At 51.2% G+C, this 26,042-nt stretch overlaps 8 protein-coding genes across 8 annotated transcripts; 3 read left to right on the top strand and 5 right to left on the bottom strand.

The window, feature by feature from the left end:
• Nucleotides 1–1,860: 1,860 nt before the first annotated feature.
• PFICI_00742 (uncharacterized protein) lies at nucleotides 1,861–2,651 on the bottom strand (the record flags this gene model as incomplete). The annotated part of the gene is made up of 3 exons (XM_007829323.1): nucleotides 1,861–2,239; nucleotides 2,307–2,463; nucleotides 2,516–2,651. 3 exons carry the CDS (start codon nucleotides 2,649–2,651, stop codon nucleotides 1,861–1,863), a joined length of 672 nt encoding a protein of 223 aa, XP_007827514.1.
• A 771-nt stretch (nucleotides 2,652–3,422) lies between these two features.
• On the top strand, nucleotides 3,423–7,999 carry PFICI_00743 (uncharacterized protein; the record flags this gene model as incomplete). Its single annotated transcript, XM_007829324.1, has 3 exons — nucleotides 3,423–3,496; nucleotides 3,580–7,660; nucleotides 7,742–7,999. The coding sequence occupies 3 exons, from the start codon at nucleotides 3,423–3,425 to the stop codon at nucleotides 7,997–7,999; spliced, it is 4,413 nt and encodes a 1,470-aa protein (XP_007827515.1).
• A 521-nt stretch (nucleotides 8,000–8,520) lies between these two features.
• PFICI_00744 (uncharacterized protein) lies at nucleotides 8,521–9,649 on the bottom strand (the record flags this gene model as incomplete). Its single annotated transcript, XM_007829325.1, has 3 exons — nucleotides 8,521–8,958; nucleotides 9,075–9,307; nucleotides 9,433–9,649. The coding sequence occupies 3 exons, from the start codon at nucleotides 9,647–9,649 to the stop codon at nucleotides 8,521–8,523; spliced, it is 888 nt and encodes a 295-aa protein (XP_007827516.1).
• Nucleotides 9,650–11,249: 1,600 nt separating this feature from the next.
• Nucleotides 11,250–14,088, top strand: PFICI_00745 (uncharacterized protein; the record flags this gene model as incomplete). The annotated part of the gene is made up of 7 exons (XM_007829326.1): nucleotides 11,250–11,456; nucleotides 11,527–12,062; nucleotides 12,120–12,692; nucleotides 12,748–13,090; nucleotides 13,142–13,642; nucleotides 13,705–13,847; nucleotides 13,905–14,088. The coding sequence occupies 7 exons, from the start codon at nucleotides 11,250–11,252 to the stop codon at nucleotides 14,086–14,088; spliced, it is 2,487 nt and encodes an 828-aa protein (XP_007827517.1).
• Nucleotides 14,089–16,797: 2,709 nt separating this feature from the next.
• Nucleotides 16,798–20,478, top strand: PFICI_00746 (uncharacterized protein; the record flags this gene model as incomplete). The annotated part of the gene is made up of 3 exons (XM_007829327.1): nucleotides 16,798–16,963; nucleotides 17,021–20,187; nucleotides 20,260–20,478. The coding sequence occupies 3 exons, from the start codon at nucleotides 16,798–16,800 to the stop codon at nucleotides 20,476–20,478; spliced, it is 3,552 nt and encodes a 1,183-aa protein (XP_007827518.1).
• A 576-nt stretch (nucleotides 20,479–21,054) lies between these two features.
• Nucleotides 21,055–21,864, bottom strand: PFICI_00747 (uncharacterized protein; the record flags this gene model as incomplete). The annotated part of the gene is made up of 1 exon (XM_007829328.1): nucleotides 21,055–21,864. One exon carries the CDS (start codon nucleotides 21,862–21,864, stop codon nucleotides 21,055–21,057), a length of 810 nt encoding a protein of 269 aa, XP_007827519.1.
• A 772-nt stretch (nucleotides 21,865–22,636) lies between these two features.
• Nucleotides 22,637–24,593, bottom strand: PFICI_00748 (Phosphoglucomutase; the record flags this gene model as incomplete). The annotated part of the gene is made up of 4 exons (XM_007829329.1): nucleotides 22,637–23,943; nucleotides 24,005–24,208; nucleotides 24,308–24,405; nucleotides 24,541–24,593. The coding sequence occupies 4 exons, from the start codon at nucleotides 24,591–24,593 to the stop codon at nucleotides 22,637–22,639; spliced, it is 1,662 nt and encodes a 553-aa protein (XP_007827520.1).
• A 719-nt stretch (nucleotides 24,594–25,312) lies between these two features.
• Nucleotides 25,313–25,933, bottom strand: PFICI_00749 (uncharacterized protein; the record flags this gene model as incomplete). Its single annotated transcript, XM_007829330.1, has 2 exons — nucleotides 25,313–25,831; nucleotides 25,895–25,933. 2 exons carry the CDS (start codon nucleotides 25,931–25,933, stop codon nucleotides 25,313–25,315), a joined length of 558 nt encoding a protein of 185 aa, XP_007827521.1.
• Between the last annotated feature and the right edge of the window lie 109 nt (nucleotides 25,934–26,042).

Genomic DNA, 26,042 nt, shown 5'->3' on the forward strand with positions numbered 1-26,042 from the left:
GGTATGCACTTCGTACGCCGTTTGGTAATCACCGCCGCGCACATTGGGGCCCTCCATCACATGGATGGGATGAGAGGTTCTACGGGCTACTATTCGGCGGCCGCGTCCATCTACTAAATTGAGCTTTAGCAACCTGCAACTCTTTCGCACTCGATATCCGGGCAACTATTATTATGAAGCGGCTACATCACAAGTCCGCTGGTCACAGGATTTGGCAGTGCGACAATGAGAACCCCAATTGCTCCGCATCTACCGCAAATCAGAAGGCTGTTGCTGTGGATGCACAGATAACTGGAGAGGCTCTGGACTGGTATGAATAATCATTCCATGAAAATCGGTCCTCGATCCCGCATATAAGTCGAGGTTGCTTCTACTGTGTATCTTCTTTCTTGGTAGGAGTGACGATCACTTCAATGTACTGACAAACTGGTGACGTCCCATTTCTGGCTGATGAGAGTCTATTACCTAGCTCGGTGATATCAACTCCATGATGCGGCTGGGCGACTGTGCCTAGTGGGAAGAATACGACGCACCAGAGCAGTGGCAGGGAGTGGGTGACGGTGTTGCTGTGCACCAGATCTCGCCTCTCTCGCCATTTCCTGTCAGCCCAAGGATCAGCTAATGTATGGGTAGGACTTTTGGGGTGAGGGACAAGGCGCGTCTTGCCCCCCAAGTACACCATGAGATCTTGCGGTACTGCTTGTAGCCAAAGTGCGCGCGCAGCAGAGTCACAATATGAGTTGGCACTGTGCTCAATAGTGCGTCTTTGCTCCTCTGAGAGCTTCTTCTCCACCTTTTGGCTTGAGCCTTTCCCCCCCTCGCCATGAAGCTTGAGCTCTCTTTGGAACACGGCAATTTACTGTAAGCTTTCTCTCACCCCCCCCAGGGCCCAGGCAGGGCCCAATATCGGTGCGTAGCGTGCCAGCCGGATTCATGGCTGATTGTCTTGCGGCATTGTTGACATCACGTGGATTCGCCCACGCGATAAATCCTCGCTTCTCCCGCGCAACCCGAATCAAGACCTTTATAACTTTTCTCATGATAGAACCTCGTCTACTGGCCTCAGCCCAAATCAATGTCCGCTATCGATTAAAAACCATGCCCGCAATGGTCCTAAATGAACCCCTTCTTTTGCTGCCACGAGGTGACATGGGCAATTGCATCAAAGATCCATCGCATCAGGAAAGATGCGGCCCAGATTGTGTCCGCGCTAAACCGCATCTACAGTATGACCCCATCCAGGCACGAACGCCTCGGTATTGGTCAGACGCAGTTCGAAAAGACCAGTCTGGATCGTGACGCTCACAGCCTACATATGGCGGGAGGTATTTGTTTAGAAACAGAAAGCTTCTGGGGAAATTGACAGTACTGTAAATGTTGCTTCTCAAGTAACCGTTATCAAGGCTTTGAGGATGTATACGTGTAGTAGCCGATGGCCTCCACTTGATCGGTCCCCTGATCTGCCTCTCCCCGCTAACTTGTCGTCATGTTTTGCTAAAAGCGATGCTCGGAACTTGACATCAATCTGCACTGGTCAAGGTGGAACGCCATCTCCTCGTCGAAAGCCGCAGATGCGAAGAGAAATGAGCTTTTACGCAGATGTGGCTTGAAATCTAGCTGCATCAACTATCAAATGCAGATGCAGAGCCCGGTATCAAAATTGGGTTCAGTCATTGAGTGATGCTGCACCATGTAACAGTCGTCGACATTGCTCGGTGCTGCAATGCATACATCTCGTGCATCTTGTCCACCAGACTCGTTCCAATTCATGACGTTAAACAGTAGTCAGACCTGCATTCGCGCGATACAGGAAATGTGTACCACAAGACTGGGCAGCTGTCTTTGGTCACTCTCTCGACTCTAAACGCCATCGTCGTCTTCATCAAGTACTATACTCTTGAGCTGCTCGTCAGCAGCCCAGTCAACTCCACTGCCAGCTACAATTGCACTTGCAGTGGCCTTCATGACCCTCCATCTCTGCCGGCTCGCCTTGACCTCCTGCTCCAGTTGCGCAATCTCCTCGGCCTGTTCCGTGTCCTCAACGGCCGCGGCCTTGCGCTCTTCTGCCTCGCCGGCGAGACTGAGAACCTGCGAGGCCAAGTCGACGTTCTGCCGGCTCAGCTGCAATGTCCGACTGCGGACATCCATGATTTCCTCGTTGATCTGCTTGGTCGAGGTTGTCTGATCAGCCAGCGCTATCGAAGCGCTGTCTCGCTTGGCCAGGACGCCCAGTAGATCTCTGTCTCAAGCTATGAGCCCCCTCTCCAAATAAAACATGCAGTTGATTATCGAAATGTTTGACGTACTTTTCAATGGGTGATGCATTTGTTCCGCCATGCACAGCTTGTAATACGGGATTTGCCATGACCACGCTTTCCGTGACTTGATTCCGCAGGACGTATCGTGCTCTAGATTCTAACAGATCGTTTTGGGCATCCTCTACAGTCTGCGCGCGCGATGTAGCTGGGAAAGAAGTGTTAGGCCAGGAAGTGATACAAGGCGACGTCTTGCTCACACGGAGTGTAGTTCTTTTGTGCTGTTATGAGGGCGATCTCGAGCTGCAATTGTTGCAGTCGGTCGTAGAGTTCCAGCACCCTCTTCTCATCTTCAGATAGTGGCAGTGAGTTCTCCGTCCTTGCTGGGATATCCATTTCTGGTGCAATATAAGAGGTCGGTTTAGAAATTGTATAGCCGCAGTATTCACCATATGTTCGTCGCAGCGTCGCGTACGCGTACCTGTGTGTATGCAATTGCAAAAGTGTGGCGTTTCTCATGTGGCGCACCAACTGGCAGTGTCCGGAGTTGTATTGAATTTGGCGGCAAACGAATGCTAACGGAAGACGCTGCGATTCGGATGATGGGAAAGTTTCGGCGAGCCGCAATATTGCATAACCTTTGGCCTGACAAGGGATTGAATCTTGAAGTCAAGCATATGTCATGCTGGTCTTGATTTTTGACAAGATTTTGCCAAACTTGCCAATATTTGCATCTCAGCTTCCAGAGAAGTGAAGCCGCAAATCATCACTGCGGAATTTCGTCCGCCAATTGGCCGACATCTCAATCTACGCTTATCGGTGTTTCTGATTGTCGAGACTCGAGTACTTATCGCAGCCCAGGTACGGTAGGCCGCTTGGAGAGACCCTGGCGCATGGTGGGCGGCGCGTGCTACAACCTAGTAGCTCACTGCTCTGCCTACCCTAACCTAGGCGGTCATCTGGGATATCTGACGAATGACCCTTGTGATTACCCAGCAAAACAAACCTCGACCGGTCTTTGTTCAAAGGTTGTGATATCGCACCTCTACAACCTTGAGCCACATATCCTCAAAACACCGTCGCATTGTTACTGCCCGACACATACGTTTCGCAACATCCGTGACCAAACTCTGCAACTCTCCTGGCGCGAGAGAGAATGCATGCGCTATGGCGACGCCGACGCAGGTGTTGATAGCCCATACGGGCCAGCGCCTGCAGGTTGACATCTCGCAGTTCGCAACGTATGTCTCGCGGCTCCTAGTCCAAGACCCTTTGCTTTTGTTTGCACTTGTCGTCTGTTGCTAACGGAGCGTGTTTCGTGTAGTTTGGATGAGTTCAAAGCCTGGGTCGCTCGGCCGAGCTCCATCTCGCCGCAAAACATCATTGCCCTCACGCCGCAAGGCAAGACTGTCAAGATTCAGACGATACACTTCGAAAAGGAAATATACATCTACGACGTCCGGATAACGCAAGCCTCGCCTACCGGCACACCAGCACACCTTGCTTCCGAGGAGCCCATTCCGAAGCAGTACACTGTCACGAATGCGCCCGATTACATCGAGAACACCCATTCGCTCCAGTCATGGCAGGACCTGTTCAAGAGCCGCCGGGACTGGGCCTTCAAAATAATAGAGGACTGTGCGGCCATGACCGAAGCTTTCCAGGCCCGTCACGAGGAAATGAAGGTCATGACCAAATGTCTCGATGCAGCCGTGGCTAACCTGGACTCGGCAGTCCGACCACAGGAACCTAAATTTAACGAATTGAAGAAATGGGTCGCCCCAGCACAGGAAGAGTACGGCACCCTTGCAACAAATTGGGAGCAATATATGGATCTTGCGCGGGGCATCACGATTTCAGCAACCATGGTGCGATTTATGACTGGACGAGACCTGCGCAAGTCCCGGCAGGCCACACTCGAAGATCTGATCGACCTGGACACTGCTCGTAAAGCTGGGAAGCTTGCAGCATCGTCTCTGCGGAAATTCAACAACAAGGTCGCTGAGCTGGATAATATGGCAGACAAAATGTTTGGCGGCTGCGACGATTTGTTCCAGGAAATCGACAAGGTCATGTCTCGCTCAATATTGACCCATGGTGATGATGCAGCACAACTACTCGAGGACATTGAAGCCGTGGCCAAGAAGATAGATACGGATTATCAGGCAACATTAGCCTACTCGAGCTCGACTAGGGACGTCCTGCAAGCATCGAAGACGGCCGCAAACCACACCGAACGTCTGTTGCCAAGTGTTCAGAATAGAGCTCGGGAGATGGACGAGCTGCTCAGAGACGCAACCCGAGCGAGAAACGATTTATCTGCCGAGTCCCTTGTGTTGATGCGTACGATCGCTGAAATAACGAGTTTTCTTCACAACCTCAAGACGATGATGGGTGTCTTGAACCAGGGTGAAGAGGAAATGACCACTTTCGACTATTTACGACTCATACAACAGTTGCCATTCATGTACGCATCCTTCATGGCTGAATCAATGCGTCGGAGAGAATGGTCAGACAAGGTCAAAACAGATTCCTCAACTCTGGTCAACGAAATGGCTTTATTCCAAGACGAGGAGCTCAAACGGCGTCGCAAATGGCAGAAAATGGTGGGCAGTACTTACGGTCCCGACAAGACAGAGAGCAATGTGCTTGGCCTCGAGGTCAATGTCCTTGGCCAAGAGGAGGCGTGGCCAGCGGTAAACAAAAAGGACCTGGACGACTTCCTAGCCGTGGTACAACATCATAGGGCTGATACAACAGTAATCGAGGACATTCAAAAACTTATCAATGAGCTCAATTCACCAACCAAGCAGCAGATGAAAAGGGTGAAGGCTTTCAAGAACGGCAGTGTCCATGAAGCAGCTCTTGGTAGAAGCGGACTTCTTGTCCGTGGTGATGACGACCTGTTGCGTGGCCTTCAAGCCGATAAGGCCATGTTGGAGGGCAAGCTCAAGACAGCAGAGAGCCGGGTCCGACGCCTTGAAGGACTCTTGCATCGCCAGAGCACCGAATCCAGACCTTCGATCGGCAACCTTTTCCAGCCTGGGAGCCACGATCGCAACAGCTCCGTGTCTTCGATCAAATCTCCAGCCATCCCCGATGATCGACGATATTCCAATGTGTCTGACAACAGTGAAGCCCTGCTCAGGCGTATTACCCAGCTTGAGGGAGATCTTGTCACTGAAAAAGAGAGATCCGCGGTTTTCGGCAAAGAAACCGCTGCCCGTACCAAGGACATGGAGGGTCGAATGGATGAAGTCAATTCCATCAAGAAGGATCTCCTGGAGAACATGGATGCTCTGCAAAAGGAGCACGACAGGGAGCGAAAGACCCTGGAGAATGAGATCAAGACCTTGAAGGCTCGCCTGGAAGAGACCGAAGACGAGATTGAGCATTTCGGGCAGTCTAGGGAAGACGAAAAGGGAGCATTCATAGATAGAATGCGATCCCTCGAGGATGAAGTCGAGCGTCTTAACCAAGAGAAGCATGACGAGACTCTCAAAACGCAAGGCCAGGTCGAGTTTTTGCGCAACGAAGCAAGAATGCAGCGAGAACGAAATGAGTCCTTGGAAAAGCAGTTGCAAGAGGCAAATGAGGCTGTTAAGACGCTTAGTAGAAGAGCCGAAGCATCCGAGGCCAGTGCTGAGACTCACATCCAAACTCTAAGGGACATCCATGGTCAAATATCACCACGGGAAAAGATCCCCGAGGACATCAGTGACCTCATGGAGGCTGTCGCCACGAAATCCAGTGATGTTCTGTCCAAGGTCATGACGCTTGAGGAGGATATGACTTTACTGAAGTCTGATCTAGAGATCGCTCAAGAAACGATCAAGGAAAGCAAGACTGAAGTTGCAATGACACAAGAAAAGCTGTCATCCGAGGAAGCTGCCCGAATCAAGCTAAATGAGGTCTTCGAGGAAGAAAAGGCCAAGAGTCGGACTCTTGAAAATGAGATAACAGAAGCGCGCGATCAGCTCAGTGAGCTCCGTATGAAGATGACGGAGGGCGAGTCAGGCTCGGAAACGCTGAGAAAGAAGCTTGAGGAGAAAGAAAAGAAAGTCGCCGAGCTCATGGAGACACTCGCTGCCAGACAGTCCCATACTGGCAGCCTGGAGGAGGAGGTTCGCATGTACCGTGAGAAGCTCGATTCCTTGGATTTGCGCGCCATGGGCTTGAGTCAACGTTTTGAAGGACGCAACGAGCGCACCAAGGATCTGACTCAACGCTTGTTCACTTACAATGAGCGACTACTCCGGCTTCTTGAGAGGCTTTCCTTCTCAGTCAACCGGCAAGACGGCAAGATGACTATACAGAAGATCCCTCGTGCCGAACGAACATCCAAGGATGCAAATGACTCGTCAGATCCAAGTAGTTCTGTGCGACGTTCGGTGTCAATGGGTGCCACACTCGCCGACAGCACTGACTTGAAATTGTTGTACTGGATGAACGCTGAGGATGCCGAATTGGAAACGTCTCAGTACCAGGGATTCGTGTCTGGCCCTGGTTCCTTCGACATTGATGCTTTTGCCGAGGCAATCTACCGGCGGGTCAAAGAGTTAGAGCATACGGCTCGCAAATATACCAAGGATGCACGCAATTATCGTGAACGAGCACATCAAGCCGTTAAGGATGCCCATGACAAGATTGCTTTCAGGCATTTCAAGGAAGGCGACCTGGCGCTGTTCCTGCCGACTAGAAATCAAACCACTGGGGCTTGGGCAGCTTTCAATGTTGGCTGTCCTCACTTCTTCTTGCGTGAGCAGGAGTCTCACCGCCTGAGGCAGCGTGAATGGCTCGTAGCTCGCATTACGCGGGTGCAGGAGCGCGTTGTGGACCTGTCCAAGAGCTTGAGTTCATCAACTGCTGCCCATGCTGGCGAGACCGATTCCGTAAATACCAGCAACGGTAGCGGGGAGACTGAATTTGACAACCCATTCGATCTCTCTGATGGGCTCAGATGGTGGCTTGTTGATGCTGCCGAGGACAAAGCCGGAGCGCCATCAACACCGGGTTTGGGCAAAAGCACCGTGGCCGCCAATACCGTAGAGGCTGTGGCCGATATACACACACACCAAGCAAGAACCGGTGCGAGCAGGTTGCTTCCTGGTGGCAAAGCAACGGGCATTGAAGGCGTTAGTCGTACGCTCAGCAAAAGTCTTGAAAGCCGTCGGTCAAGTTCAGGCAGTGTCAATAGAAAAGCTCTGCCTTTTGCTGGCGGCGCTGGCGCCGGCGCTGCCAAGAGTAGTGCATTGGCTTCTGAGACGAATAGTCTGCGTGCTGGTCCGTCAGACAGCCCCGATCTGGCCGGTAGCGTTGGGGCGATGGGCAAAGGAAAGGCAGTGGAACACTCTTCAGGTTCTGGATCCGCCAAAGCCAGCGGTGGACATGCCGAGGGCGATGAGGTACGCGACCAAGAAGTGGTGGATTCTCTTTTCGGTCCCTGAGTGTGATGATCCAAAGCTGAATGAAGCTGATTTGGATAGGACTGGCAACGGATGCCGCCACCGCCTCCACGGTCCCAGCCAACTTCCACATCACCAGCCAAATCCAAGCCCGCCAGCCTATACCGTGGTAGCCCTTCCAAACAACGGCTTCATCAAGGTGCAGGTCAGAATTCAGAAGGAGGCAACGGTCACCAACAGCTGCAAAGAGACACAAGCAATACCAGTGCCGACAGCCGTGATAAGAGCGTGGTCTGGGATTCTCTTTGGAGTCTCGACGTTAGCTATCCCGGAAAGTAACATTGGCTCCCTCTCAAAGTCGTTCCTCCGAGATCAGTGCCTGATTTACGTGTGGTTATTTAGCAGGGTTTGATTTGGTGTTTGGCGTTGGCAGGCATTTGGGTTAGATAGTTTCCTTACCATCTGTGATTGTGGTCGTGTATTCAGATTGCTCAGGTATTTTGGTTTGGGGTGGAATAAGGCTATACCCACACGCGTAGCTTAGTACTGTCTACCTTTATAGAATGATAATGGGCTCATGGATATGGAATGTAGTATCGAGCGCACACTCCTGAAAATTTGAAGCAACCGCGCAACAAATAATGTGCACTTGTCAGCCATGTTTTGTTTGCCATTGAGTATATTGTCCATGGTAACACGTGTTGTACATTTCTTGGTACATTTCTAACAACATATAGTACAGCCCACATCATTCTTTACTCTTTCTATTCTGTCGCCCAGGCCTATCAAAACTCACCGAGCCATTGCATCATTATGAGCTGGTGAAGTTCGGTCGGCGGTCGTGGCTTCAGCCTTACCGTTTAGTCGGTTTCGGGAACAACCTCGACCGTCCTCCTGACGGGCTCCAGACCCTTGCCCGTCACAATCTCGACCTCGTACACGCCCAGCCGCTTGATACGGTCTTCGCCGGCCTCAAGCCCCAGAATCGAGACGGCCTCGGCCTCGAACGACACGCGACTACCATTGCTGTCGGCCAGGAGGGCCTCGCGGATGCGCGCCACGACATCGGTGGGGGCCACCGAACCAAAGATGGCCTTGGTGTCTTGCTGTGGCTGCTCGGGTACTGCTGCTGCTTCCGCCGCGGTTTGCGTCGATACCTGCGCGTTGGCGGCAAGGGCAAAATTGCGCGAGACCACGGGTTCAGGGTCCTTGGCCGGCTCGGGTGCGGCGATTGGTTTCCTAGCAAAGACTAGGACCTTGGGGAGGAGATCTTGTAAAAGGGCGCGGGATTCATCGGCCTGTATGTATAAAATGGCGAAGTTAGCAATGCTCGTGATCCTTGTTTGGTTCTCTATATCCTAACTCGCCAATCCCAATCCATTCCATAGGAATTTGATAGACTGCTGTCACATACCGTCATAACAATGGTCTCCTTCTTCTTGGTCTTGACTGGTTCGTTGGTGACAATCTTCTGGCTATCGCCGTCCTCCTCGTCGAGCAACTTGGTGCCAAACGTGCGGTCGCGCACACCAATGGCGGCCTCTGTGAGTCCCAGCTCTGTGAACCGCTTCTTGGTCATGTACTCGGCGAGACCCTTGTGGTGCCATTGGTTTCGCATACGGCCGGGCTTGACTCGGATAATGGAATCTAGATTTCAAGTAGAAAAGGTCAGCAATCAGCCAGGCTCTCTGTAATGATTTCGGCAGGTAGAGTCGGAGCAGGCGCAGAGAGGCAAAGAGAGATAGAGACAAGGCCACGGTCAGGAAACATACGTTGCTTGCCGAACCCGGCAATGTTCTTGAGCAGCCGCACAGGAATACCCTGAAGATCCTCCAATTCGGCCTTGGTGAGGGTTCTCGCGTGCCGGACCTGGGTCAGTTGCTGCAGCGGCGAGGGCAGTACCTGCGTGGCCGTCGGTCGGGCGAGGGGCAGGCGTCCCAGGCAGTTTGGACACGTTGTGAGCGCCCGGCCGAGTCTTGGCGTCGCCATGTCTTCTTTTCGGTTTCTTGCGTCCTCGGGGGAGTCCGTGGCAAGATTCGCAAATGGAGAGGCGTGGGCACAATTGTTGGCGATGTCGCTGTTCTACTGCTTGCAAAGCCGCGCTCCCCAAAAGAGCTTCCACGATATTTTTCTTGGGGTCGGTCTAATGCAGGACGTAGCTTGACGAAAAAAGAGTGGGGCCGGTCTTTGGCTGTTAGCCGCAAGGACATGAATGGGCCAATCAGACTTGTGTATAAGCCGTGCATACTCGATATAATTGCGATATGTAAATGCAATATGGGTATGAATATTATGCCTTATAATTGGAGGGGAATGCTCTCTTTTCGGTAATGAACTGATATTGCTCAAACAACTTGTCATGGATAGCTCAGTGTGGGTGCTATAATCTATGAAGTTGGAGTTATGAAATCTTTGGCCATCGCAGACACCGTAGGCCATCATGAGCAGCGCTTCCTACCCCGGGGATATTCAGGGTGTAACTCTTACATCCACCTAGACAGAGATGGAGAGGATGGCTCGTAATATAGATTTGCAAGTCCTCAGATAAAAAAACGAAAAACAAACCAGTCGAATACCGTTGATTCTTAGAAAGTTTGCGAGAGATACAGAACTTAATATGTCTAATGGACAAATGTATGGAATCCAGCACGATTTGTATTCCTCTCGAAAAGCGTTTTTACTGAATTGTGTCTCCCTTCTACCGCTTTGCCCTATTCCCTCTACTATTGAAGGCCAACGGATAAGCTCTTCGCCGTTCCGAAGCCTCGCTGGGAACAAAGAGTACGCATCCTGCATGAGTTCCTGGCCAACCAAGTGGGAACCCTTACCAGATGTATTCCCAACGTCTTGCTGAGATGAAGGGCAAACGCATTTGGGAATGGGGTATCTCGAATATATTTTAAAGACAGCAACAGTAACAACTCCAACGGCGACTGGACCGATTTTAGTGACCTATATGATGACGGTGGAAGCGATATGGACAACCAAGACATGGACCACCAGACGGCAGATCTATCAAGTAGTTGGGGTATGGCTAAGCGGTATCAGAGTGTATTGAACTCAATGAATGATGTTGGCGTTGGCAATCGTTTGTTCAAAAAAGGGGAAAAAAAAAAAAAAAAAAAAAAAAAAAAGAAGATCAAGGGAGAAACCACAAACGCATAACTTTGTCAAATCGAGTGTATTAATTCCATAAAATCAAACACTCGCCCGCGGCTGATATCTTAATTCATCTCTGCGAAGAATTGAATACTTTCATTCCTGCGAATTTGGTATTGATTGTTTCCGCAAAGCAGCATGATACATTCAACGAAACTTGTTCTCCTATGTGCATTGGATGCAAGGATAAGATACTACATTAGTAAGAGTAAGATGCATCTTGGCGGGGCAAGGGAAATAGAACTCTCCGTTTAGAACACCCGGGCTTCGGCCCCACGACCAACGCTAAGGTGCACGGGTAGGGGACCCATAAGCCTTAGCCGCCTGCCAGGTACCATCTTCAACCATGACATCAAAGGATTTTTTGAAATTTAACCCTTTTTGTATCATCAACCATTGAGTGCCGACACAACGTCGCCTTTTCGGAAGTATGAGTGGCGTCCAAGTCGGGCTGGAGGTCGCCTTCTACCTCTACCCCTGCGGTCTTTTCGTGACTTTGGCTCTGTCGCAGCTCGCACGCCATCAGCGCTACAATGCCCGAAGCTCCCCGGACGTGGATGAGAAACGCGCCGAGCAGGTGAATCGAGTACACAACAGAATCATTCGCGTTGCGCAGGCATTACTGTTGCCGCTATTGGTATGTATAATATCCCTGTCTTAATGTTCCCTCAATACAAGGCTTCCAAAAATTAACATTGCCGCAACAGCTAGTCAGCGTAGTGCTTGTCACTGCCCAGGCAATTGCCGAGGAGCAGGCTTACCCACCAGTCAACTTTCCGTACACTGCCTACATTGCTTCCTATCTTGGTGTACTGCTCTACTTTCTTGGTGGCCTGTTGCCAGATCCAGATGGCCCTTGGACGCCAACCGTTGCTCATGCCATCGCTTGGGCGGCTGGCATTATCCTCGAGGCCGTCATTGCTGCTGTTCTGTTCTCACAGCAAGAACGGATTCATGTCAGCTCGAGGCTTCTGGATAACCTCTTTTCATTGAGTCTTGCGCGACTTGTGCTGCTGCTGTTCATGGTTGCTGTATTGGCTCGACGCCAATGGGCATTGAAGAAACCGAAGCATGCCGGCTCGTCATCTGAGCACGAATCGCTTCTCGAGAATGGAGAGCCTGCCAATGGCTACGGCAGCACACCTGCAAACGGAGCCAAAGCCCCGCCAAAGAAACCTGATGCACAGAAGAGTGGATGGCTCGATTACATCTCCGGCTTCCGTGTTCTGTTCCCCTACCTCTGGTAAGCCAGCGTTCCCGGATATGCTCGGAATAGTCTCATGTTAATCATCTTTAAAAGGCCCAAGGACTCGCGTCTGCACCAAGCCGTTGTGGTTCTATGTATCATCTTGCTGATCGCTCAGCGCGTTATAAACCTCTTGGTCCCCCGTCAGATGGGAGTCCTCGTCTCAGAGCTTGGATATGGTCGCATGCCTTACAAGGACATTGCACTGTACGTGATTTTCCGCGGTTTGCAGGGTGGTCAAGGTGCCATTGGTGCTGCACGTGCTGTCTTATGGATACCAGTTTCTCAGAATCTATACCGTCGACTTGCCTGTGCCGCCTTTGAGCATGTTCTTGGATTGTCCATGGACTTTCATCTGAGCAAGAAAATTGGTGAGGTGACCAGCGCGCTCAGCCGTGGCAGTGCGATGAATACCTTTTTGGAGAGCTTCCTTTTCCAAGTCTTTCCAATGATCTTCGATATTCTCATTGCGGCCGTGTACTTTTTCTTCAAGTACAATGCATTCTACACTCTGATCGTTCTCACCATCATGTGGTCATATGTCTTTTTGACTATTTACATGGCCAAATTCCGCGCCAGGCAGAGGAGAGACATGACTACCAAGAGTCGAGAAATGGATGCTGCAAGGTATGGCCAAATACTTTTGATAAATCAACCACCAATCACCGCTAATGCTTCACAGAACTGATGCCATCATGGCTTATGAAACGGTACAGCACAATTGCGCCGTCAAGTCAGAAACGGGGCGTTTCAAGGAACAAGTAACGATATACCAAAGGGCTGAGCGAATTGTGTACTACTCGCTCAATGCCCTGAACCTGACTCAGAGCTCTATTTTCACGCTTGGCACGGCCCTCATTGTTGTTCTTTCGGCCTACAAGATTTCTACTGGACAGGAGACTGTGCCGGGCTTCGTTGAGCTGATGGCATACTTTGCACAATTGCAGGCTCCACTGAACTTTTTCGGCACTTACTATACCATGTTGCAGAATACGCTAATAGAGTCTGAGCGGATGCTCGATCTGGTATGTTTGCTATCGCACCTTGGAAAACAATTTTCGACTGACATTCTGCAGTTCAAGGAGACGTCTGGCATCGTCGAAAAGCCAGATGCGGTAGCTCTCAAAGACCCGAAAGGCGAAGTCAAGTTTAATGATGTTCGCTTCTCTTACCAGGGCAAGGAGCCAGCCATTGATGGGGTCAGTTTTACCGTGCAGCCCGGCACCAAGACCGCCATTGTGGGCGAGTCTGGTTCTGGCAAGTCGACGTGCTTGAAACTTCTGTTCCGATTCTATGATGTCGCTGGTGGATCGGTTACAGTTGATGGCCATGACATTCGGGATCTCAAGCTTGATAGCTTCCGAAAGTACATCGGCGTCGTGCCTCAGGATACGGTGCTATTCAACGCTAGCATCATGTTCAACCTGCTCTACGCCAATCCATCAGCATCTGAGGAGCAAGTCTTCAATGCTGCACGAGCAGCCAATATCCACGATCGTATTCTGGCATTCCCCGATGGATACGAAACCAAAGTGGGTGAAAGAGGCTTGAAGCTCTCTGGTGGTGAACGTCAAAGAGTAAGTGGAGCGCCGTGATGGCGCTGACCCGGATTCTGGTTTCATGACTGACACCTCATCAGATTGCCATCGCCAGGGCCATTCTGAAGGATGCCCCGATTCTTCTGTTGGATGAGGCCACTGCGTCCCTCGATACTCATACAGAACGCCAGATCCAGGATGCTTTGGAGAGAGTGACGTCCGGCCGAACCACCATCACAATAGCGTAAGCCTTCCCATATTGAAATACAAGAAGAACTGCTCACTGATATTTTGGCATCAGGCATCGCCTCTCGACCATCACCAACTCGGATCAGATCGTAGTGCTCTCTAAAGGCAAAGTCGTGGAGCGGGGTACCCACTCGGAGCTCTTGAAGAAGCAGGGTGCTTACTTTGCCATGTGGGAAAAACAAACGACTGCGGAACAGAAAGCCAAGAAGGAGGCTGAAGCTGAAGAAAAGGAGTGAGTACCAGACTTATGTCAGATGAGAGCGGATGGAGGTTCTGGCCATGAAAGTTCGGTGGTTTTTCTGTGATGTTGCAGTAGTCGCCATACCTGTGCGATCCATTGCTCATGCTAGAGCTCACCAACCTTATAGAGTGAATGGGATTTTATAGCGTACTGTCACATCTGTGAGCAAATAAGCAGGACATTTAAACACGTCGATCGCTGCCAAGTCTAGCACGAATCGCGATCCTCTCAAACGGCATCTTATCCGGATCGGCTCGAGGCTACAGTGACGCAAATCCATGAAGATATATCCATTCAATTGCACACGTGGGTATGGAATTTCTGACATGCCTCATCAGCCTGGGAAGTTTACGCACTCTGTAGCGTAATGAAGGACCCGACCTTCAGTTGACACGTCTAGTTTCATTCCAAACCTTGACGCCTCATGCAGGGCGCGGAATCAAAAGCGGGTTTGCGGAACTTCCTTTTTGCTCCAAGATGCCATCCCGTTATTCATCTGGTCTATGCTTCTAAGACACGTCGTGGTGTAAGACCATCAGGTTTTTTTCTCTCTTTGGTCAGCGCGCTATACTTCTCTTTCCATCCTTCTTCCTGTATTTCTTTATTTCTTTTTTCGTTTCCCATGTTCCACAAATGTGTCCGAGTGTTGAGATTGGACCAAAGGTTCCAAATTCATCGCTGTAAATGGCTGGGGAACAGAACATAGAGTCAGGAATTCTATATGGTTATTGTGGGCTGATGTCTGATTCGATTTGGGATACACAAGCGACGACATCTGATTCGCACAAAATCCCACAAGGCAGTCAAGTCTTGCGGTCCTCGATTTGCGCATATCTTGATCGCCACACAGTCGAGAAGCACGGCTCCCATTGACATTTTCAGCCACAGCACGGCAAGACTCGTATCCTTCCGTCTCATCGTGAGCGCTGCATTTTGACTTGTGCTCCTTGCTTAACAAATTAATGCAAGGTACCATGCACGGGACACGCGACCTTGGTCAGGGATGAGGTCCATCATGAGCATTTCCTCTTGCTCCATCAATTGATTGAGCATTCTGGCATCCTTTGGCAGAGACTTGCCCGTAGAAAGGACACTTCATGCACTTCTTGGTAGTATTTTACGATACATAAATAAGTTAGCAGAACGACTAAATGAGTCCAGTATGAAGGAAATGCGTCACAGAAAGAAAAGAAAGCATGTTCAACCTTTGGAAGGAATGTGGAACGTACGAACCTCACGTGATCAAACCCAAGCCCCAGTGACTGTCTACTTTTTTTTTCTTCTTTTTTTTTTAACTAAACAAATGCTTGTACTTTGGAGCCATTGATTCATTCAACTAATAGTTTCCTAAAGAATATTATGTTCTCACCTGACTCGATGCCACTTCCACAGGTTTGCAGATCGAGGCACTAATGGTTTTTCTTTTCTGCAACTTAAGTGATTTGCATCGGTACCAAACATAACCAAAATAATTCAGAGTTCTGGCAAGGCTGATCCCAGCATGGCTAAACAATCAAGGTTGGGCCCTATGGGATTGTTTTTGGATAACGTTTTCGCATAGTGAATCTAGCTCATTTGATTCTTGAAGGGAATGCGACGATAATGGTCAAGACTGAGGTCTGGACTTGGGATCCTGTCCACTTGCCCTGTCCACTTGCGGGCCTCACCGCGACTCGGCTCGATGGGTCAACAAGCTCCCCCAAGAAGCCTATTTCGTTCAAGCCTCGGGCGACAGTGGCGGAGGCGGGACTCAGTCAGTGAACCTTTCCCAGTGAGCCGAGCCGTGGTGGTTTCCTGGTTCATCACCAAAACCACGTGCTCTGCTGCAAAGTCCCTCAATATTTTGACATCAGCTGAAACTCAAAATTGACAACTTGTGGGGTGCTTTGGCTACCAACTTAGTAATACTATAGGGTAAATTTGCTTTTATAGAGACAGGCTATTGCTGCCGCCTCCAATGGCCAATGGGATGACTGCACTTTTGAGTTCACTCTCCTAGCTAATTGAAACCTGCGGCTCGGGTCAGCTCGTAGAATTTGCTTCTGTCGCTCATTTTGATCACAACGGTTTGTGTGTCTTTGAAAAAGAATAGAGAGTCATACTACAGACTAGGCTTGTTTTGATCATGATCTTCGCAAGACCCTTTCAACTCCACGCTCTTCGGATCTGCACTGGCCAGGCGAAAAGATGAATCGGACTACTCATAGAATGACAACAATAAATCAAGTGATAATGAAACAAACATGTGCATGAATGAGATATTCCATGATACCAAGAACATCGGCATCAATGCTTCTGAGCTGACCCGGAATGGCAATTCCAACCACGATGCACGGAGATCTTCCGTTGTGATTCCCAGCACGAGAAGCTTTGGGGAGGCGCCCCTCGAGCCCCTTCAGCAGCGGCAGACTCTATAATGTCTCAGGTGGAATCGCGTGCGTCCACGCTTGGAGCGAGCGCAGCATGATCACGGAGACGGTTCACTGAGCTGTATGGTCCATGGAACGCCTCGAAAGATGCCGCCGCCACTCAGTTTTCACGGCCTTGAGGGCACCGCGAATATATAAACAGCGCGCCGCCTTCTGGGTTCATGGTGGAATCTACAGGCCTCAGAGCTTAGTATTGCTTCAAGAGAGGTTGTGCATCATCCTCGTTCCACTCGTTTCTTCAATTCCATCTGAGAAGTAATAGCTGAGCTCCCGAGATGCTCAACTCCGTTCTGCCGCTGCTGCTCTCCGGAGCAGCGCTCACCAGCGCCACCCTCTGTCCCGTCAGCGTACTGGATAACTTTGACGACCTCACCACTGGAGGACCTCGTGCTGCGGGAACACCTATTGGTACTTACAATGGAGTAAAGTTCCAGGATTTCTGTGAGAGCCTATAATGTCCGCCAGTATAGGTACAAGATACTAACATCAGGAATATAGACGTCGAAGATCCCCATGACAAGACTGGCAAGCTGCCTTACGGCATCAACCCGGCCTCGGGTAACCAATCTGCGCTCTACTATGGCGACCAATCCACACCAATTGTCAAGGTCAACTACATTGGTTCAAAGTACGACTCGTTTGACTTGACATCCTTCAAGTTTGGCTGTGCATTTGGATTCCAGACGATTCCCTTTGGTGTCTCGCGCTGCATCGTAGCCGTTCTCGGCTATAGGAATGGCAACCGAGTGGCCGCTCAGCAGTTCAGCTACCTCCCAAACATGCGCTCGACTACGGGAAACATGATCGTTGCTACACTGACTGACGATTTCAAGAATTTGGACAAGATCCGATTCGGCACTGGCTACTCACCAACTCTATCCTCCGGTGGAGACCCAGCTGCGGCCGGCTTTGTTGGTGCTACCTGGTTCGATGACATTCAGTTCACCCTCTACCAGAACGTCAATGGGGCTTGTCCAGGATCGAGCTCGTCGTCGGTAGTTCTGCCATCAACTTCTCTTTCTTCCTCCTCGACGTTGTTGGGAACATCATTGCCGATTTCAGTACCAACGACCTCAGTATCGTCTCCCATCTCCACGGATATCTCGATCCCGATTTCTGTATCTCCATCAGTCTCGCTGAGCCCCAGCGTGACTGTTTCAACCGACCTGCTGCCCACGTCGACGGAAATCCCTACAGTTCTGCCCACGACAATCTCAGGAGTTTCCACTGACCTGCCCACATCAGTCGAGGTATCCACTGATCTGCCCGTCACGACAACAATTTCTACAGAAGTGCCAATCACCACGTCGATTGAGTTGCCTACAACACTTGACACTTCTTCAGATATTGCCACGTCTCTCGAGGTGACAACAGACCTGCCCACGTCTACTGAGATTACAACAGACTTGCCCGTGTCGACTGATGTTACGACCGAGGTCCCAACCTCCATTGAAGTGCCTACCTCTATTCCCACAACTCTTGAGGTGTCGTCGGACATCACCACTGCAGTAGAGGTTTCAACTGACCTGCCTACGACAATTCTTTCTACGGATGAGTCCACGACAGTTGAGATCACAACTGAAATTCCCACATCGATCGATGTTACGTCCGTGTTGCCGACCACCGTCGATGTCACGACTGATCTGCCCACGATCACTGATATCACGACTGATCTACCAACGGTCACCGATATCACCTCTGATATCTCCTTGACAATCGAGACCTCGACAGATCTCCCTACAACTATCGAGACTTCCATTGAATTGCCAACTTTGACATTGCCAACTTTGACGTTGCCCACTTTAACGCTGCCAACTTTGACGGATATCTCTACAGATTTGCCCACGACGATTGAGACTTCTATTGAAGTGCCAACCTCTACTGAAATCTCCACTGACCTGCCTATCGAGACGACAGAGCTGCCAACTTCCGAGATTACCGATCTGCCGACTGAGACGACTGAGTTGCCCACGTCCACTGATCTGTCTACCGATCTTCCTATTGAAACTTTGACGGATCTCACGAGTTCGATTGATATTACTTCATTGTTGTCATCGTTGACCTCGGACATTGATATCTCCACGCTCCTGCCAACGACTATTGAAGTCTCCACGGACGTGATTACCTCAATCGAGGTTCCCACGGATGTCCCCACGACCATTCTTTCCACGGATCTGAGCACCACGGTTGAGATTACCACCGACATCCCGACCATCACTGAGATTCCAACGGAAGTCCCGACATCTACAGAGATCTCGACCGACCTGCCTGTTATCACTGACTTGCCCACTGAGACTAGCGTTGAGCTCCCTACTGAAACTCTGCCAACTTCCATTGAGACTTCGGAGCTTCCCACCGACACCTCTACAGATCTGACCACAGAATTGCCTACGGACACTGTCATCACGCTGCCTACTGAGACTCTGCCCACATCGCTGGATACTACCGAGCTTCCCACGGACACGACGGACCTGCCGACGGATACGATCACCCTCCCGACGTCTCTGGAGACCTCTACTGAGCTCCCGATCGAGACAACAGAACTGCCAACGGACACTGTCATCACGCTGCCTACAGAGACTCTACCGACGGAAACTCTACCAACGTCATTCGAGACTACCGACCTTCCCACAAGCACCGAGGACATCACCTCGCTGCCGACAGACTTGACAACCATTAGCCTGCCGACTTCGCTCCCGGTCCCTACCATCGATACATCTGATATCATTACTGATATACCAACGACTATCGATAGCAGCACCATCAGCCTGGAGCCCACGTTCGATACAACAAGCGACCTGGTCCCTACTGACACGGATAGCATCATCTCGACGGAGATTACCATTATTGCCACACCTACTGGCGAGCCTACCATTACAGTCTCGACGGAGATTCCGATCAGCACCGACGTTACCACGGACCTCAGCCACCAGACTAGTGATCTTCCCACCGACATCCCGACTACCGAGCTTCCCACATCGATTGAGACTTCTATCGAGCTCCCGACTTCAGTCGAGACCTCTATTGAGATTTCAACGACTGAGCTCCCGACTTCAATTGAAACTTCTATCGAGATCTCAACCACTGACCTGCCGACTTCGATTGAGACTGAGCTCCCAACCTCAATTGAGACTTCAATCGAGGTCCCAACTTCAATTGAGACTTCTATTGAGATCTCAACTACTGACCTACCGACTTCGATTGAGACTGAGCTGCCAACTTCAATCGAGACCTCTATCGAAGTCCCCACTTCAATTGAGACTTCAATCGAGCTGCCCACTTCGATCGAGACTTCAATTGAGATCTCCACCACTGAGCTTCCCACCTCGATTGAAACCTCTATTGAGATTTCGACTACTGAGCTTCCGACATCGATTGAGACTTCAATTGAGACTTCGATTGAGATCCCAACATCGATCGAGACTTCCATTGAGCTCCCCACATCGATTGAGACTTCAATCGAGATTTCGACTACTGAGCTCCCTACAAGCGACATCACAACAGAGCTGCCACCACTGACAACACCAACTGAGCTCCCGACAAGCCTCGAAACGAGCTTCACTATCACATCCATCTCGATACCGACCACGATCTCGACGTTGATTCCCGTCACAACGTCGGTCATCGTGAACCCACCATTTGACTTTAACATCACCGTCCCAGCAGTACGTTCCAAATTGACCTCTCACCCCATTATGCAAGTATGACCCTTGTGATACTGACAGGTGATTTACTAGGACGGCGTTCCTCCTCTGTCCACCGACGGCCGCTGCGGTGTCGAATACCACGGCACCGACTTCGAGACACGCTGCCCGACGGGCCAGTGCTGCAGCGCCTGGGGATGGTGCGGCACCGGTGGTCTGTACTGCGCAACCTGCCAGTCCGCCTTTGGCGCCTGCTTCCGATTTGGCAACTTCCGATTCAGAATTCCCATCAACGCAACCACGCCCCAGTAGAGAACTTGTCTCTCTCAACGCGATGCCTGGCGCTGGGCGGCGGGATTTTGAGTGGCTGGACAAGGTTAAACGGACTTCTTTTCGACTTGAGGGGCTCGACGGGAGTATCTTGATGTGAATTTGAAAGAGATAAAAAAACGGCCTACGAGCCAAGGGTATTTATGTGGCGGAAAGACCATCCTTTGAAGGACTTGTGATCTCTCTTGCTTTTTTCTTTCCTCCCCCCCTTTTGGACTAATTTCTCTTTCGCTGATAATTTCAAGCGTCGCCAGCTCGCGACATATTGAACTACTTTTTTTTCCCCACCTTTGATGAAGCAGGAGCAGAGGTAGCTCAGTTTATTTCATGACAAACAATACATGTGCATTCATTTGGAGTTTAACCTGGTTTGTCCAGCGTTGCAGCTCTTTATCATGACCAATATTGGTTTTTTGGGGGGGATTCTCTAAATATCAGACCCCTGATTAATCGATAATGAATGGCATGTTTCCTGTCTATGGTTTATCGCTTTCCATGTTTGACTTGATTGACTCCAAATTTAAATGCAACCGCGGGGGTTTTATGACTCCCTCCCACTTACAACTTGGACTCGGCCCCCCTCTTCTTGAGCCCAGCTTTCCGCTTCTTCTCCCTATCCATGGCATCGCTAAACTTGACCACGTCCTTGCCCGTCGCCGTGAGCAGCGCCACCTGCTCGCGGTACATTTCCTCCTTGAGCAGGCCATAGACGCCCGTCTTGCCCTTTGTCGTCAGCTTGCCGTCGCGCACCAGGGCCAGGGCGCCCTCGAGGCCGTCGGCGCGGTCAATGATGCCGGCGGCCAGCGCGGCCTGGGCGTCCCAGCGGCGGGCCTCGAGGACCGTGGTCCGGTAGACGTCGGCCCGCAGCTTGGTCCGAAAGATGCCACTCATGGGCGGCAGCAGCGGGGCGCCAAACTCGAGCTCGTTGATGCACATGTAGCCCCGGTCGCCGGCAAAGACGCGGTAGTCGTGGTGCATGGCCAGCATGAAGCCGCCGGCAAAGGCGTGGCCATTGACCAGGGCAACGGTGGGCATAGGGAACGTCAGGAAGCGGTGAAAGAGCGGGTAGAGGGCGTCCTCGGTGAAGCCCGGCGTGCGAATGGCCAGGTCCAGGTCCAGGCCGTTGGAGTAAAACTTTTGAATGGCCGACGTGGTGATGACCACGCCCGTGGTCGCGGGCTTGCGCAGCTCAATCAGGTCGAGCGCCTTGATCATGGCCGCGCAAAAGGCTGGCGTCAGGCGGTTATCCGGGGCCGAGGAAAATGTCAAGAGGTAGACCTCTGGCGCGGGCTCGGTACAGACAATCTCGCCGCCGACATGGTCCTTGAGCGGCGGGATAGAGACTGTGAACAGGCTTTTGGCTGCCATGTTTGAGAGACGATGAAGGGGACTACTCGAGACTGCGCCAAAGGGGATGACGGATATGCTGGAATTTGAAAGCACCAAGAATGGATAAATACACTTGGAGAGTCCCGTGGAGAGTATGTAGGTTTCTTCCCACACTTCAATGTCAGATACAAGGCTGAAAGCTCCAAGCAGCGATTGGATATCAATTGTCAGATGTCTACATTATCCAGGGAGTAGATTTGTGAACAATAAATGACTTGTCAGTCGCCCGGATAATGTTGCCTCGGTTCGATGTTTAGCGCGGCTCTGACCTCGCTGACGCATCTGATACCAGATAGGCACATGGATGTTTACTAGGTAGTAGGTAAGTATGGTGCCAGACTAAATTGACCATAGTGGGTCGGGTTCCTCCACGGGAATATACATAAGATGTCATCTAGCCATCAAAGCGCCCAGAGTATCAAGTCGCAGCTGATGACATTATCCGTCTGCCTCGAAAGGATTGGACATTGTCCGCGTCTTCACTTTGGCCGACCATTTGGGAGCGAGAAGCAGAGTTGTGTTGCATTTCACCCCCCTCATAATGCGCCGCATTGGCTGCTTACAGTGTAATCGCATGTGATTATCCTTGAGCAATCACCTGGACACTGATGGTACGGCAAAGCCATTCATGATGCAACAGTGTTGAAACGGGTGAGAAAAGTTGGTATACTAAAAATGATCGATTTATCTAACTAATCAGGGCTTCTTTTTGGTGTTTATTCTCATCATTCATAAAATTAGCATTCTTTGCTTATGTCTTGACATCAGGCTCGTCGCGGCCGACAAACTCCTTGAACTTGAGCAGGTCCGTTGCGAACTTGATCTCGGGCTGGAGGAAGTCCTGGGCGTCAAGGTCGTACTTGGACTTGTCGTCCGTGTACTGCTCAATGTACAGGCGGATAGTGGCTCCAGAAGATCCAGTGCCGGACAGACGCACAACAATGCGGCTGCCGCTGGAGAACTTGGCGTACAGACCCTGGTTGGCGGAGACGGAGCCGTCCAAGTCAGTGTAGGAAAAGTTGCCAGCGTCAACGACGGTGCGGTCGCCAATCTTGCTGCCGACAAACTTGGGGTCCTTGACCAGGTCGTTCAGAACACCAACGACCTTGTTGGCTCCCTCAGAGTCGACATTCTCGTAGTCGTAACGGGTGAAGAAAGTGCGACCGTAGGTGGCCCAGAAGTCCTTCTGGATCTGCTTGATGCTGGGCGTGGTGCCGGGGTTGGCCTCACCAAGACCGGCGATGATGTTCAACCAAGCAACAACAGCCCACAGGCCGTCCTTCTCACGGACGTGGTTGCTGCCGGTACCGAAACTCTCCTCACCACAGATGCTGAGCTTGTCGGCATCAAACAGGGCGCAGAAGAACTTCCAGCCGGTGGGGACCTCGTAGCAGTTGAGACCCTGGGCCTTGGCGACAAGGTCCACAGCACCAGAGGTGGGCATGCTACGGGCCAGGCCATAGACACCCTGCTTCTGGAAGTAGGGGATGAGCTTGGCGTGGTGGGCAATGATTGCCAGACTGTCACCGGGCGAGACGAATGCGCCGGCACCGTAAATCATGTTACGGTCACCATCACCGTCAGAAGCGGCACCAAAGGGAATGTTCTCCTTGTCAACCTTCTCGACCAGTGAGTGAGCGTAGACGAGGTTGGGGTCGGGGTGTCCGCCGTTGAAGTCGGGCGAGGGCTCGCAGTTCTGGGTCGAGCCAGACAGGCCCAGCTCTTTCTCAAAGATGTCCTTGCCGTAGGGGCCAGTGACACCGGACAGACCATCGAATAGAACCTTGAAGTCGGGGTTGTTGGTGAAGAACTTCTTGATGAGGGGGAAGTCAAAAATGTCCTTCAGCATCTGGGTGTAGTCGGCAGTGCTGTCGATGATCTCAACCTCGAGGTTGCCGTACGTCTTGGAGCCAATGGTCGACAGGTCAACATCGGGGATGTCGGCGATCTTGTACGACTTGAGGGTCTTGGAGGCTTCGTAGATCTTGTTGGTGACGCTCTCGGGAGCGGGACCACCGTTGGCCAGGTTGTACTTGATACCGAAATCCTCGTTGGGACCTGTTTTGCGACTCGACGTTAGCACACACAATGGCCAGATAGACTGGGAAACCAAACTTACCACCAGGGTTGTGGCTGGCAGTCAGGAGGATACCACCAGTGGCCTTGCGTTTCCGGATGATGTGGCTGGCGGCGGGGGTCGACAGGATGCCATTCTGGCCGATCAGGAGCTTCTTGACACCGTAGGCGGCACCAATCTTTGCAATCAGTTGCACAACCTCGGGGTTCCAGAATCTGCCATCACCACCAATGACGAGGAACGAGCCTATAGCGCCGTGGTCAGTCTCACGTTGAAGGGGGGACAGAGATGGCTGTAGGGTAGGCGAGGGGCATTGGCGGGGTCCCTTGCAAAGCGCAAACATACCTTCGACACCCTCGGGGATGGAGAGTAGAATGCTGGTGACGAAAGATTCACTGTAGTTGGGCTTCTGGAAAACCTTGACCTTCTTGCGAAGACCGGATCTGTGCAAATGTTATTAGGACCAGTTCTCCGTAAATCAATCTGTCGTGCAATAGTCGAAGGAGGGGGGTCCATGTTCTGGAGCACAGTGATGGTTATGACGATCGCGGGGTAGTTGAGAGTCCCAGTTGACTTACGTTCCGGGCTTCTGGTCAGTGAATGACTCGAATTCGACAGTCTTGACGCTCATGATGTCTTTAGTAATGGGCAGTGCTGTGTAATGAAGAAAAAGAAGAAGGAAAGAAAGGAGGAGATTTTTGCAAAAGAGTCAAGTCAATTGAGCGGTTAAAGCACCAGCTTTTGGAACAGCTAGGTACAAGGTAGGTCAATGTAGTAGTGGTGTGTACAGTATTTGGCTGTCTAACAACGGTGAGCTGGGAAACATCATAGCTCCCAACCTAAGGACAATAGTTGAGATGAGGTGGTGGGGGTTCGGCTGGTCTGAAGTGGGGGTGAGCTGGGCCGATCTGGGCGCTCTTTTTGGTGAGCTGCCTTGCAAGTGGCGTGCCGTAGCGGCGAAAGATTCCGCGAATTCTCGGTTCTTGTTCGTGCACGGCGACTTCAATGGAACAACCTTGACAGATCAGGGGCAATAAAAGGGGAAGTGATAGTGTAGACGAGAAATGACGGATTGGGCAGTCCGGACGGTCCCTGAAACATGCACAATTGCGACAGTCTCAAGGTCAAAAGAATGGCGAGCAAAATTTCAACATGATGTCACGATGTTCCTCCAGATTCGATGGTATTGATTGACTAAAAGTTTGGCAGTCGTGGAAGACATGCGAAACAAGACGTCGAGTATCGTAGCTCCCAGATAATGAAGTCTCTTGACTGTTCCAAATCCCCCAAAACCATGACAAACAAAGATTTGACGCCTCCAATGCACCAAATCACAAGTGATGCAAGAGTCTAATCCCTCTTGAAAATGGTCTCCTTGTAGTACCTGGCCTCCTCAATGCTCTCCAAAATATCATCCTTTGCCTGGTGCAACCCCTTCTTCTGCGGCGCGTTGTGAATGATTTTCTTTGGACACCACCGCCTAGCCGCCTCTTTCAACGTGCTCACGTCGAGGATGCGATGATGCAAGTGTCGGACAACCTTTCTGTAAGGTTCCTTGCGGAGAAATGCGCGGTCGGCGTGCACGCTGTTACCAGCGAGGATTGCGCCCTTTTCAGGCACATACTTCTTGATGTAGGCCAGCAGCTCGTCGGCCGCCTGCTCTGGTGTGACTGTCGAGGCAATCACGGCTGCCGTCAAACCGCTCTGTCCGTGTGTCTTGGTGCACCAGTCGTCCATTTGGTCCATTCTCTCCTTGCTCTGGTGGATCACTATGCCCAAGCCGGCCTCGTCGACAACCTCTAGTGTGCCGGTTGTGATGATGCAGAAGATCTCAATGATTTCTTCGCGGTCAGGGTCCAGGCCCGTCATCTGTCCACCGTGATCAGTACAAGGCATGAGACGGCATGAGAGGCATTTTCGGTCTCAACTTACCTCGCAGTCAATCCATACCAGAGCCTCGTTGCCAGCCATTTTGTGCGCGGAAATTTTGATGTTGTTCGTGACAAGATTTTGAGTGGTGGGTAATTCTTGAGCGATGATGATAGAGGTGAGCCCAAACCACACCACCCGCCCAAAAGAA

This window comes from Pestalotiopsis fici (assembly GCF_000516985.1).
Source record: "Pestalotiopsis fici W106-1 unplaced genomic scaffold PFICI_Scf_1, whole genome shotgun sequence".
Taxonomy (NCBI): domain Eukaryota; kingdom Fungi; phylum Ascomycota; class Sordariomycetes; order Amphisphaeriales; family Sporocadaceae; genus Pestalotiopsis; species Pestalotiopsis fici.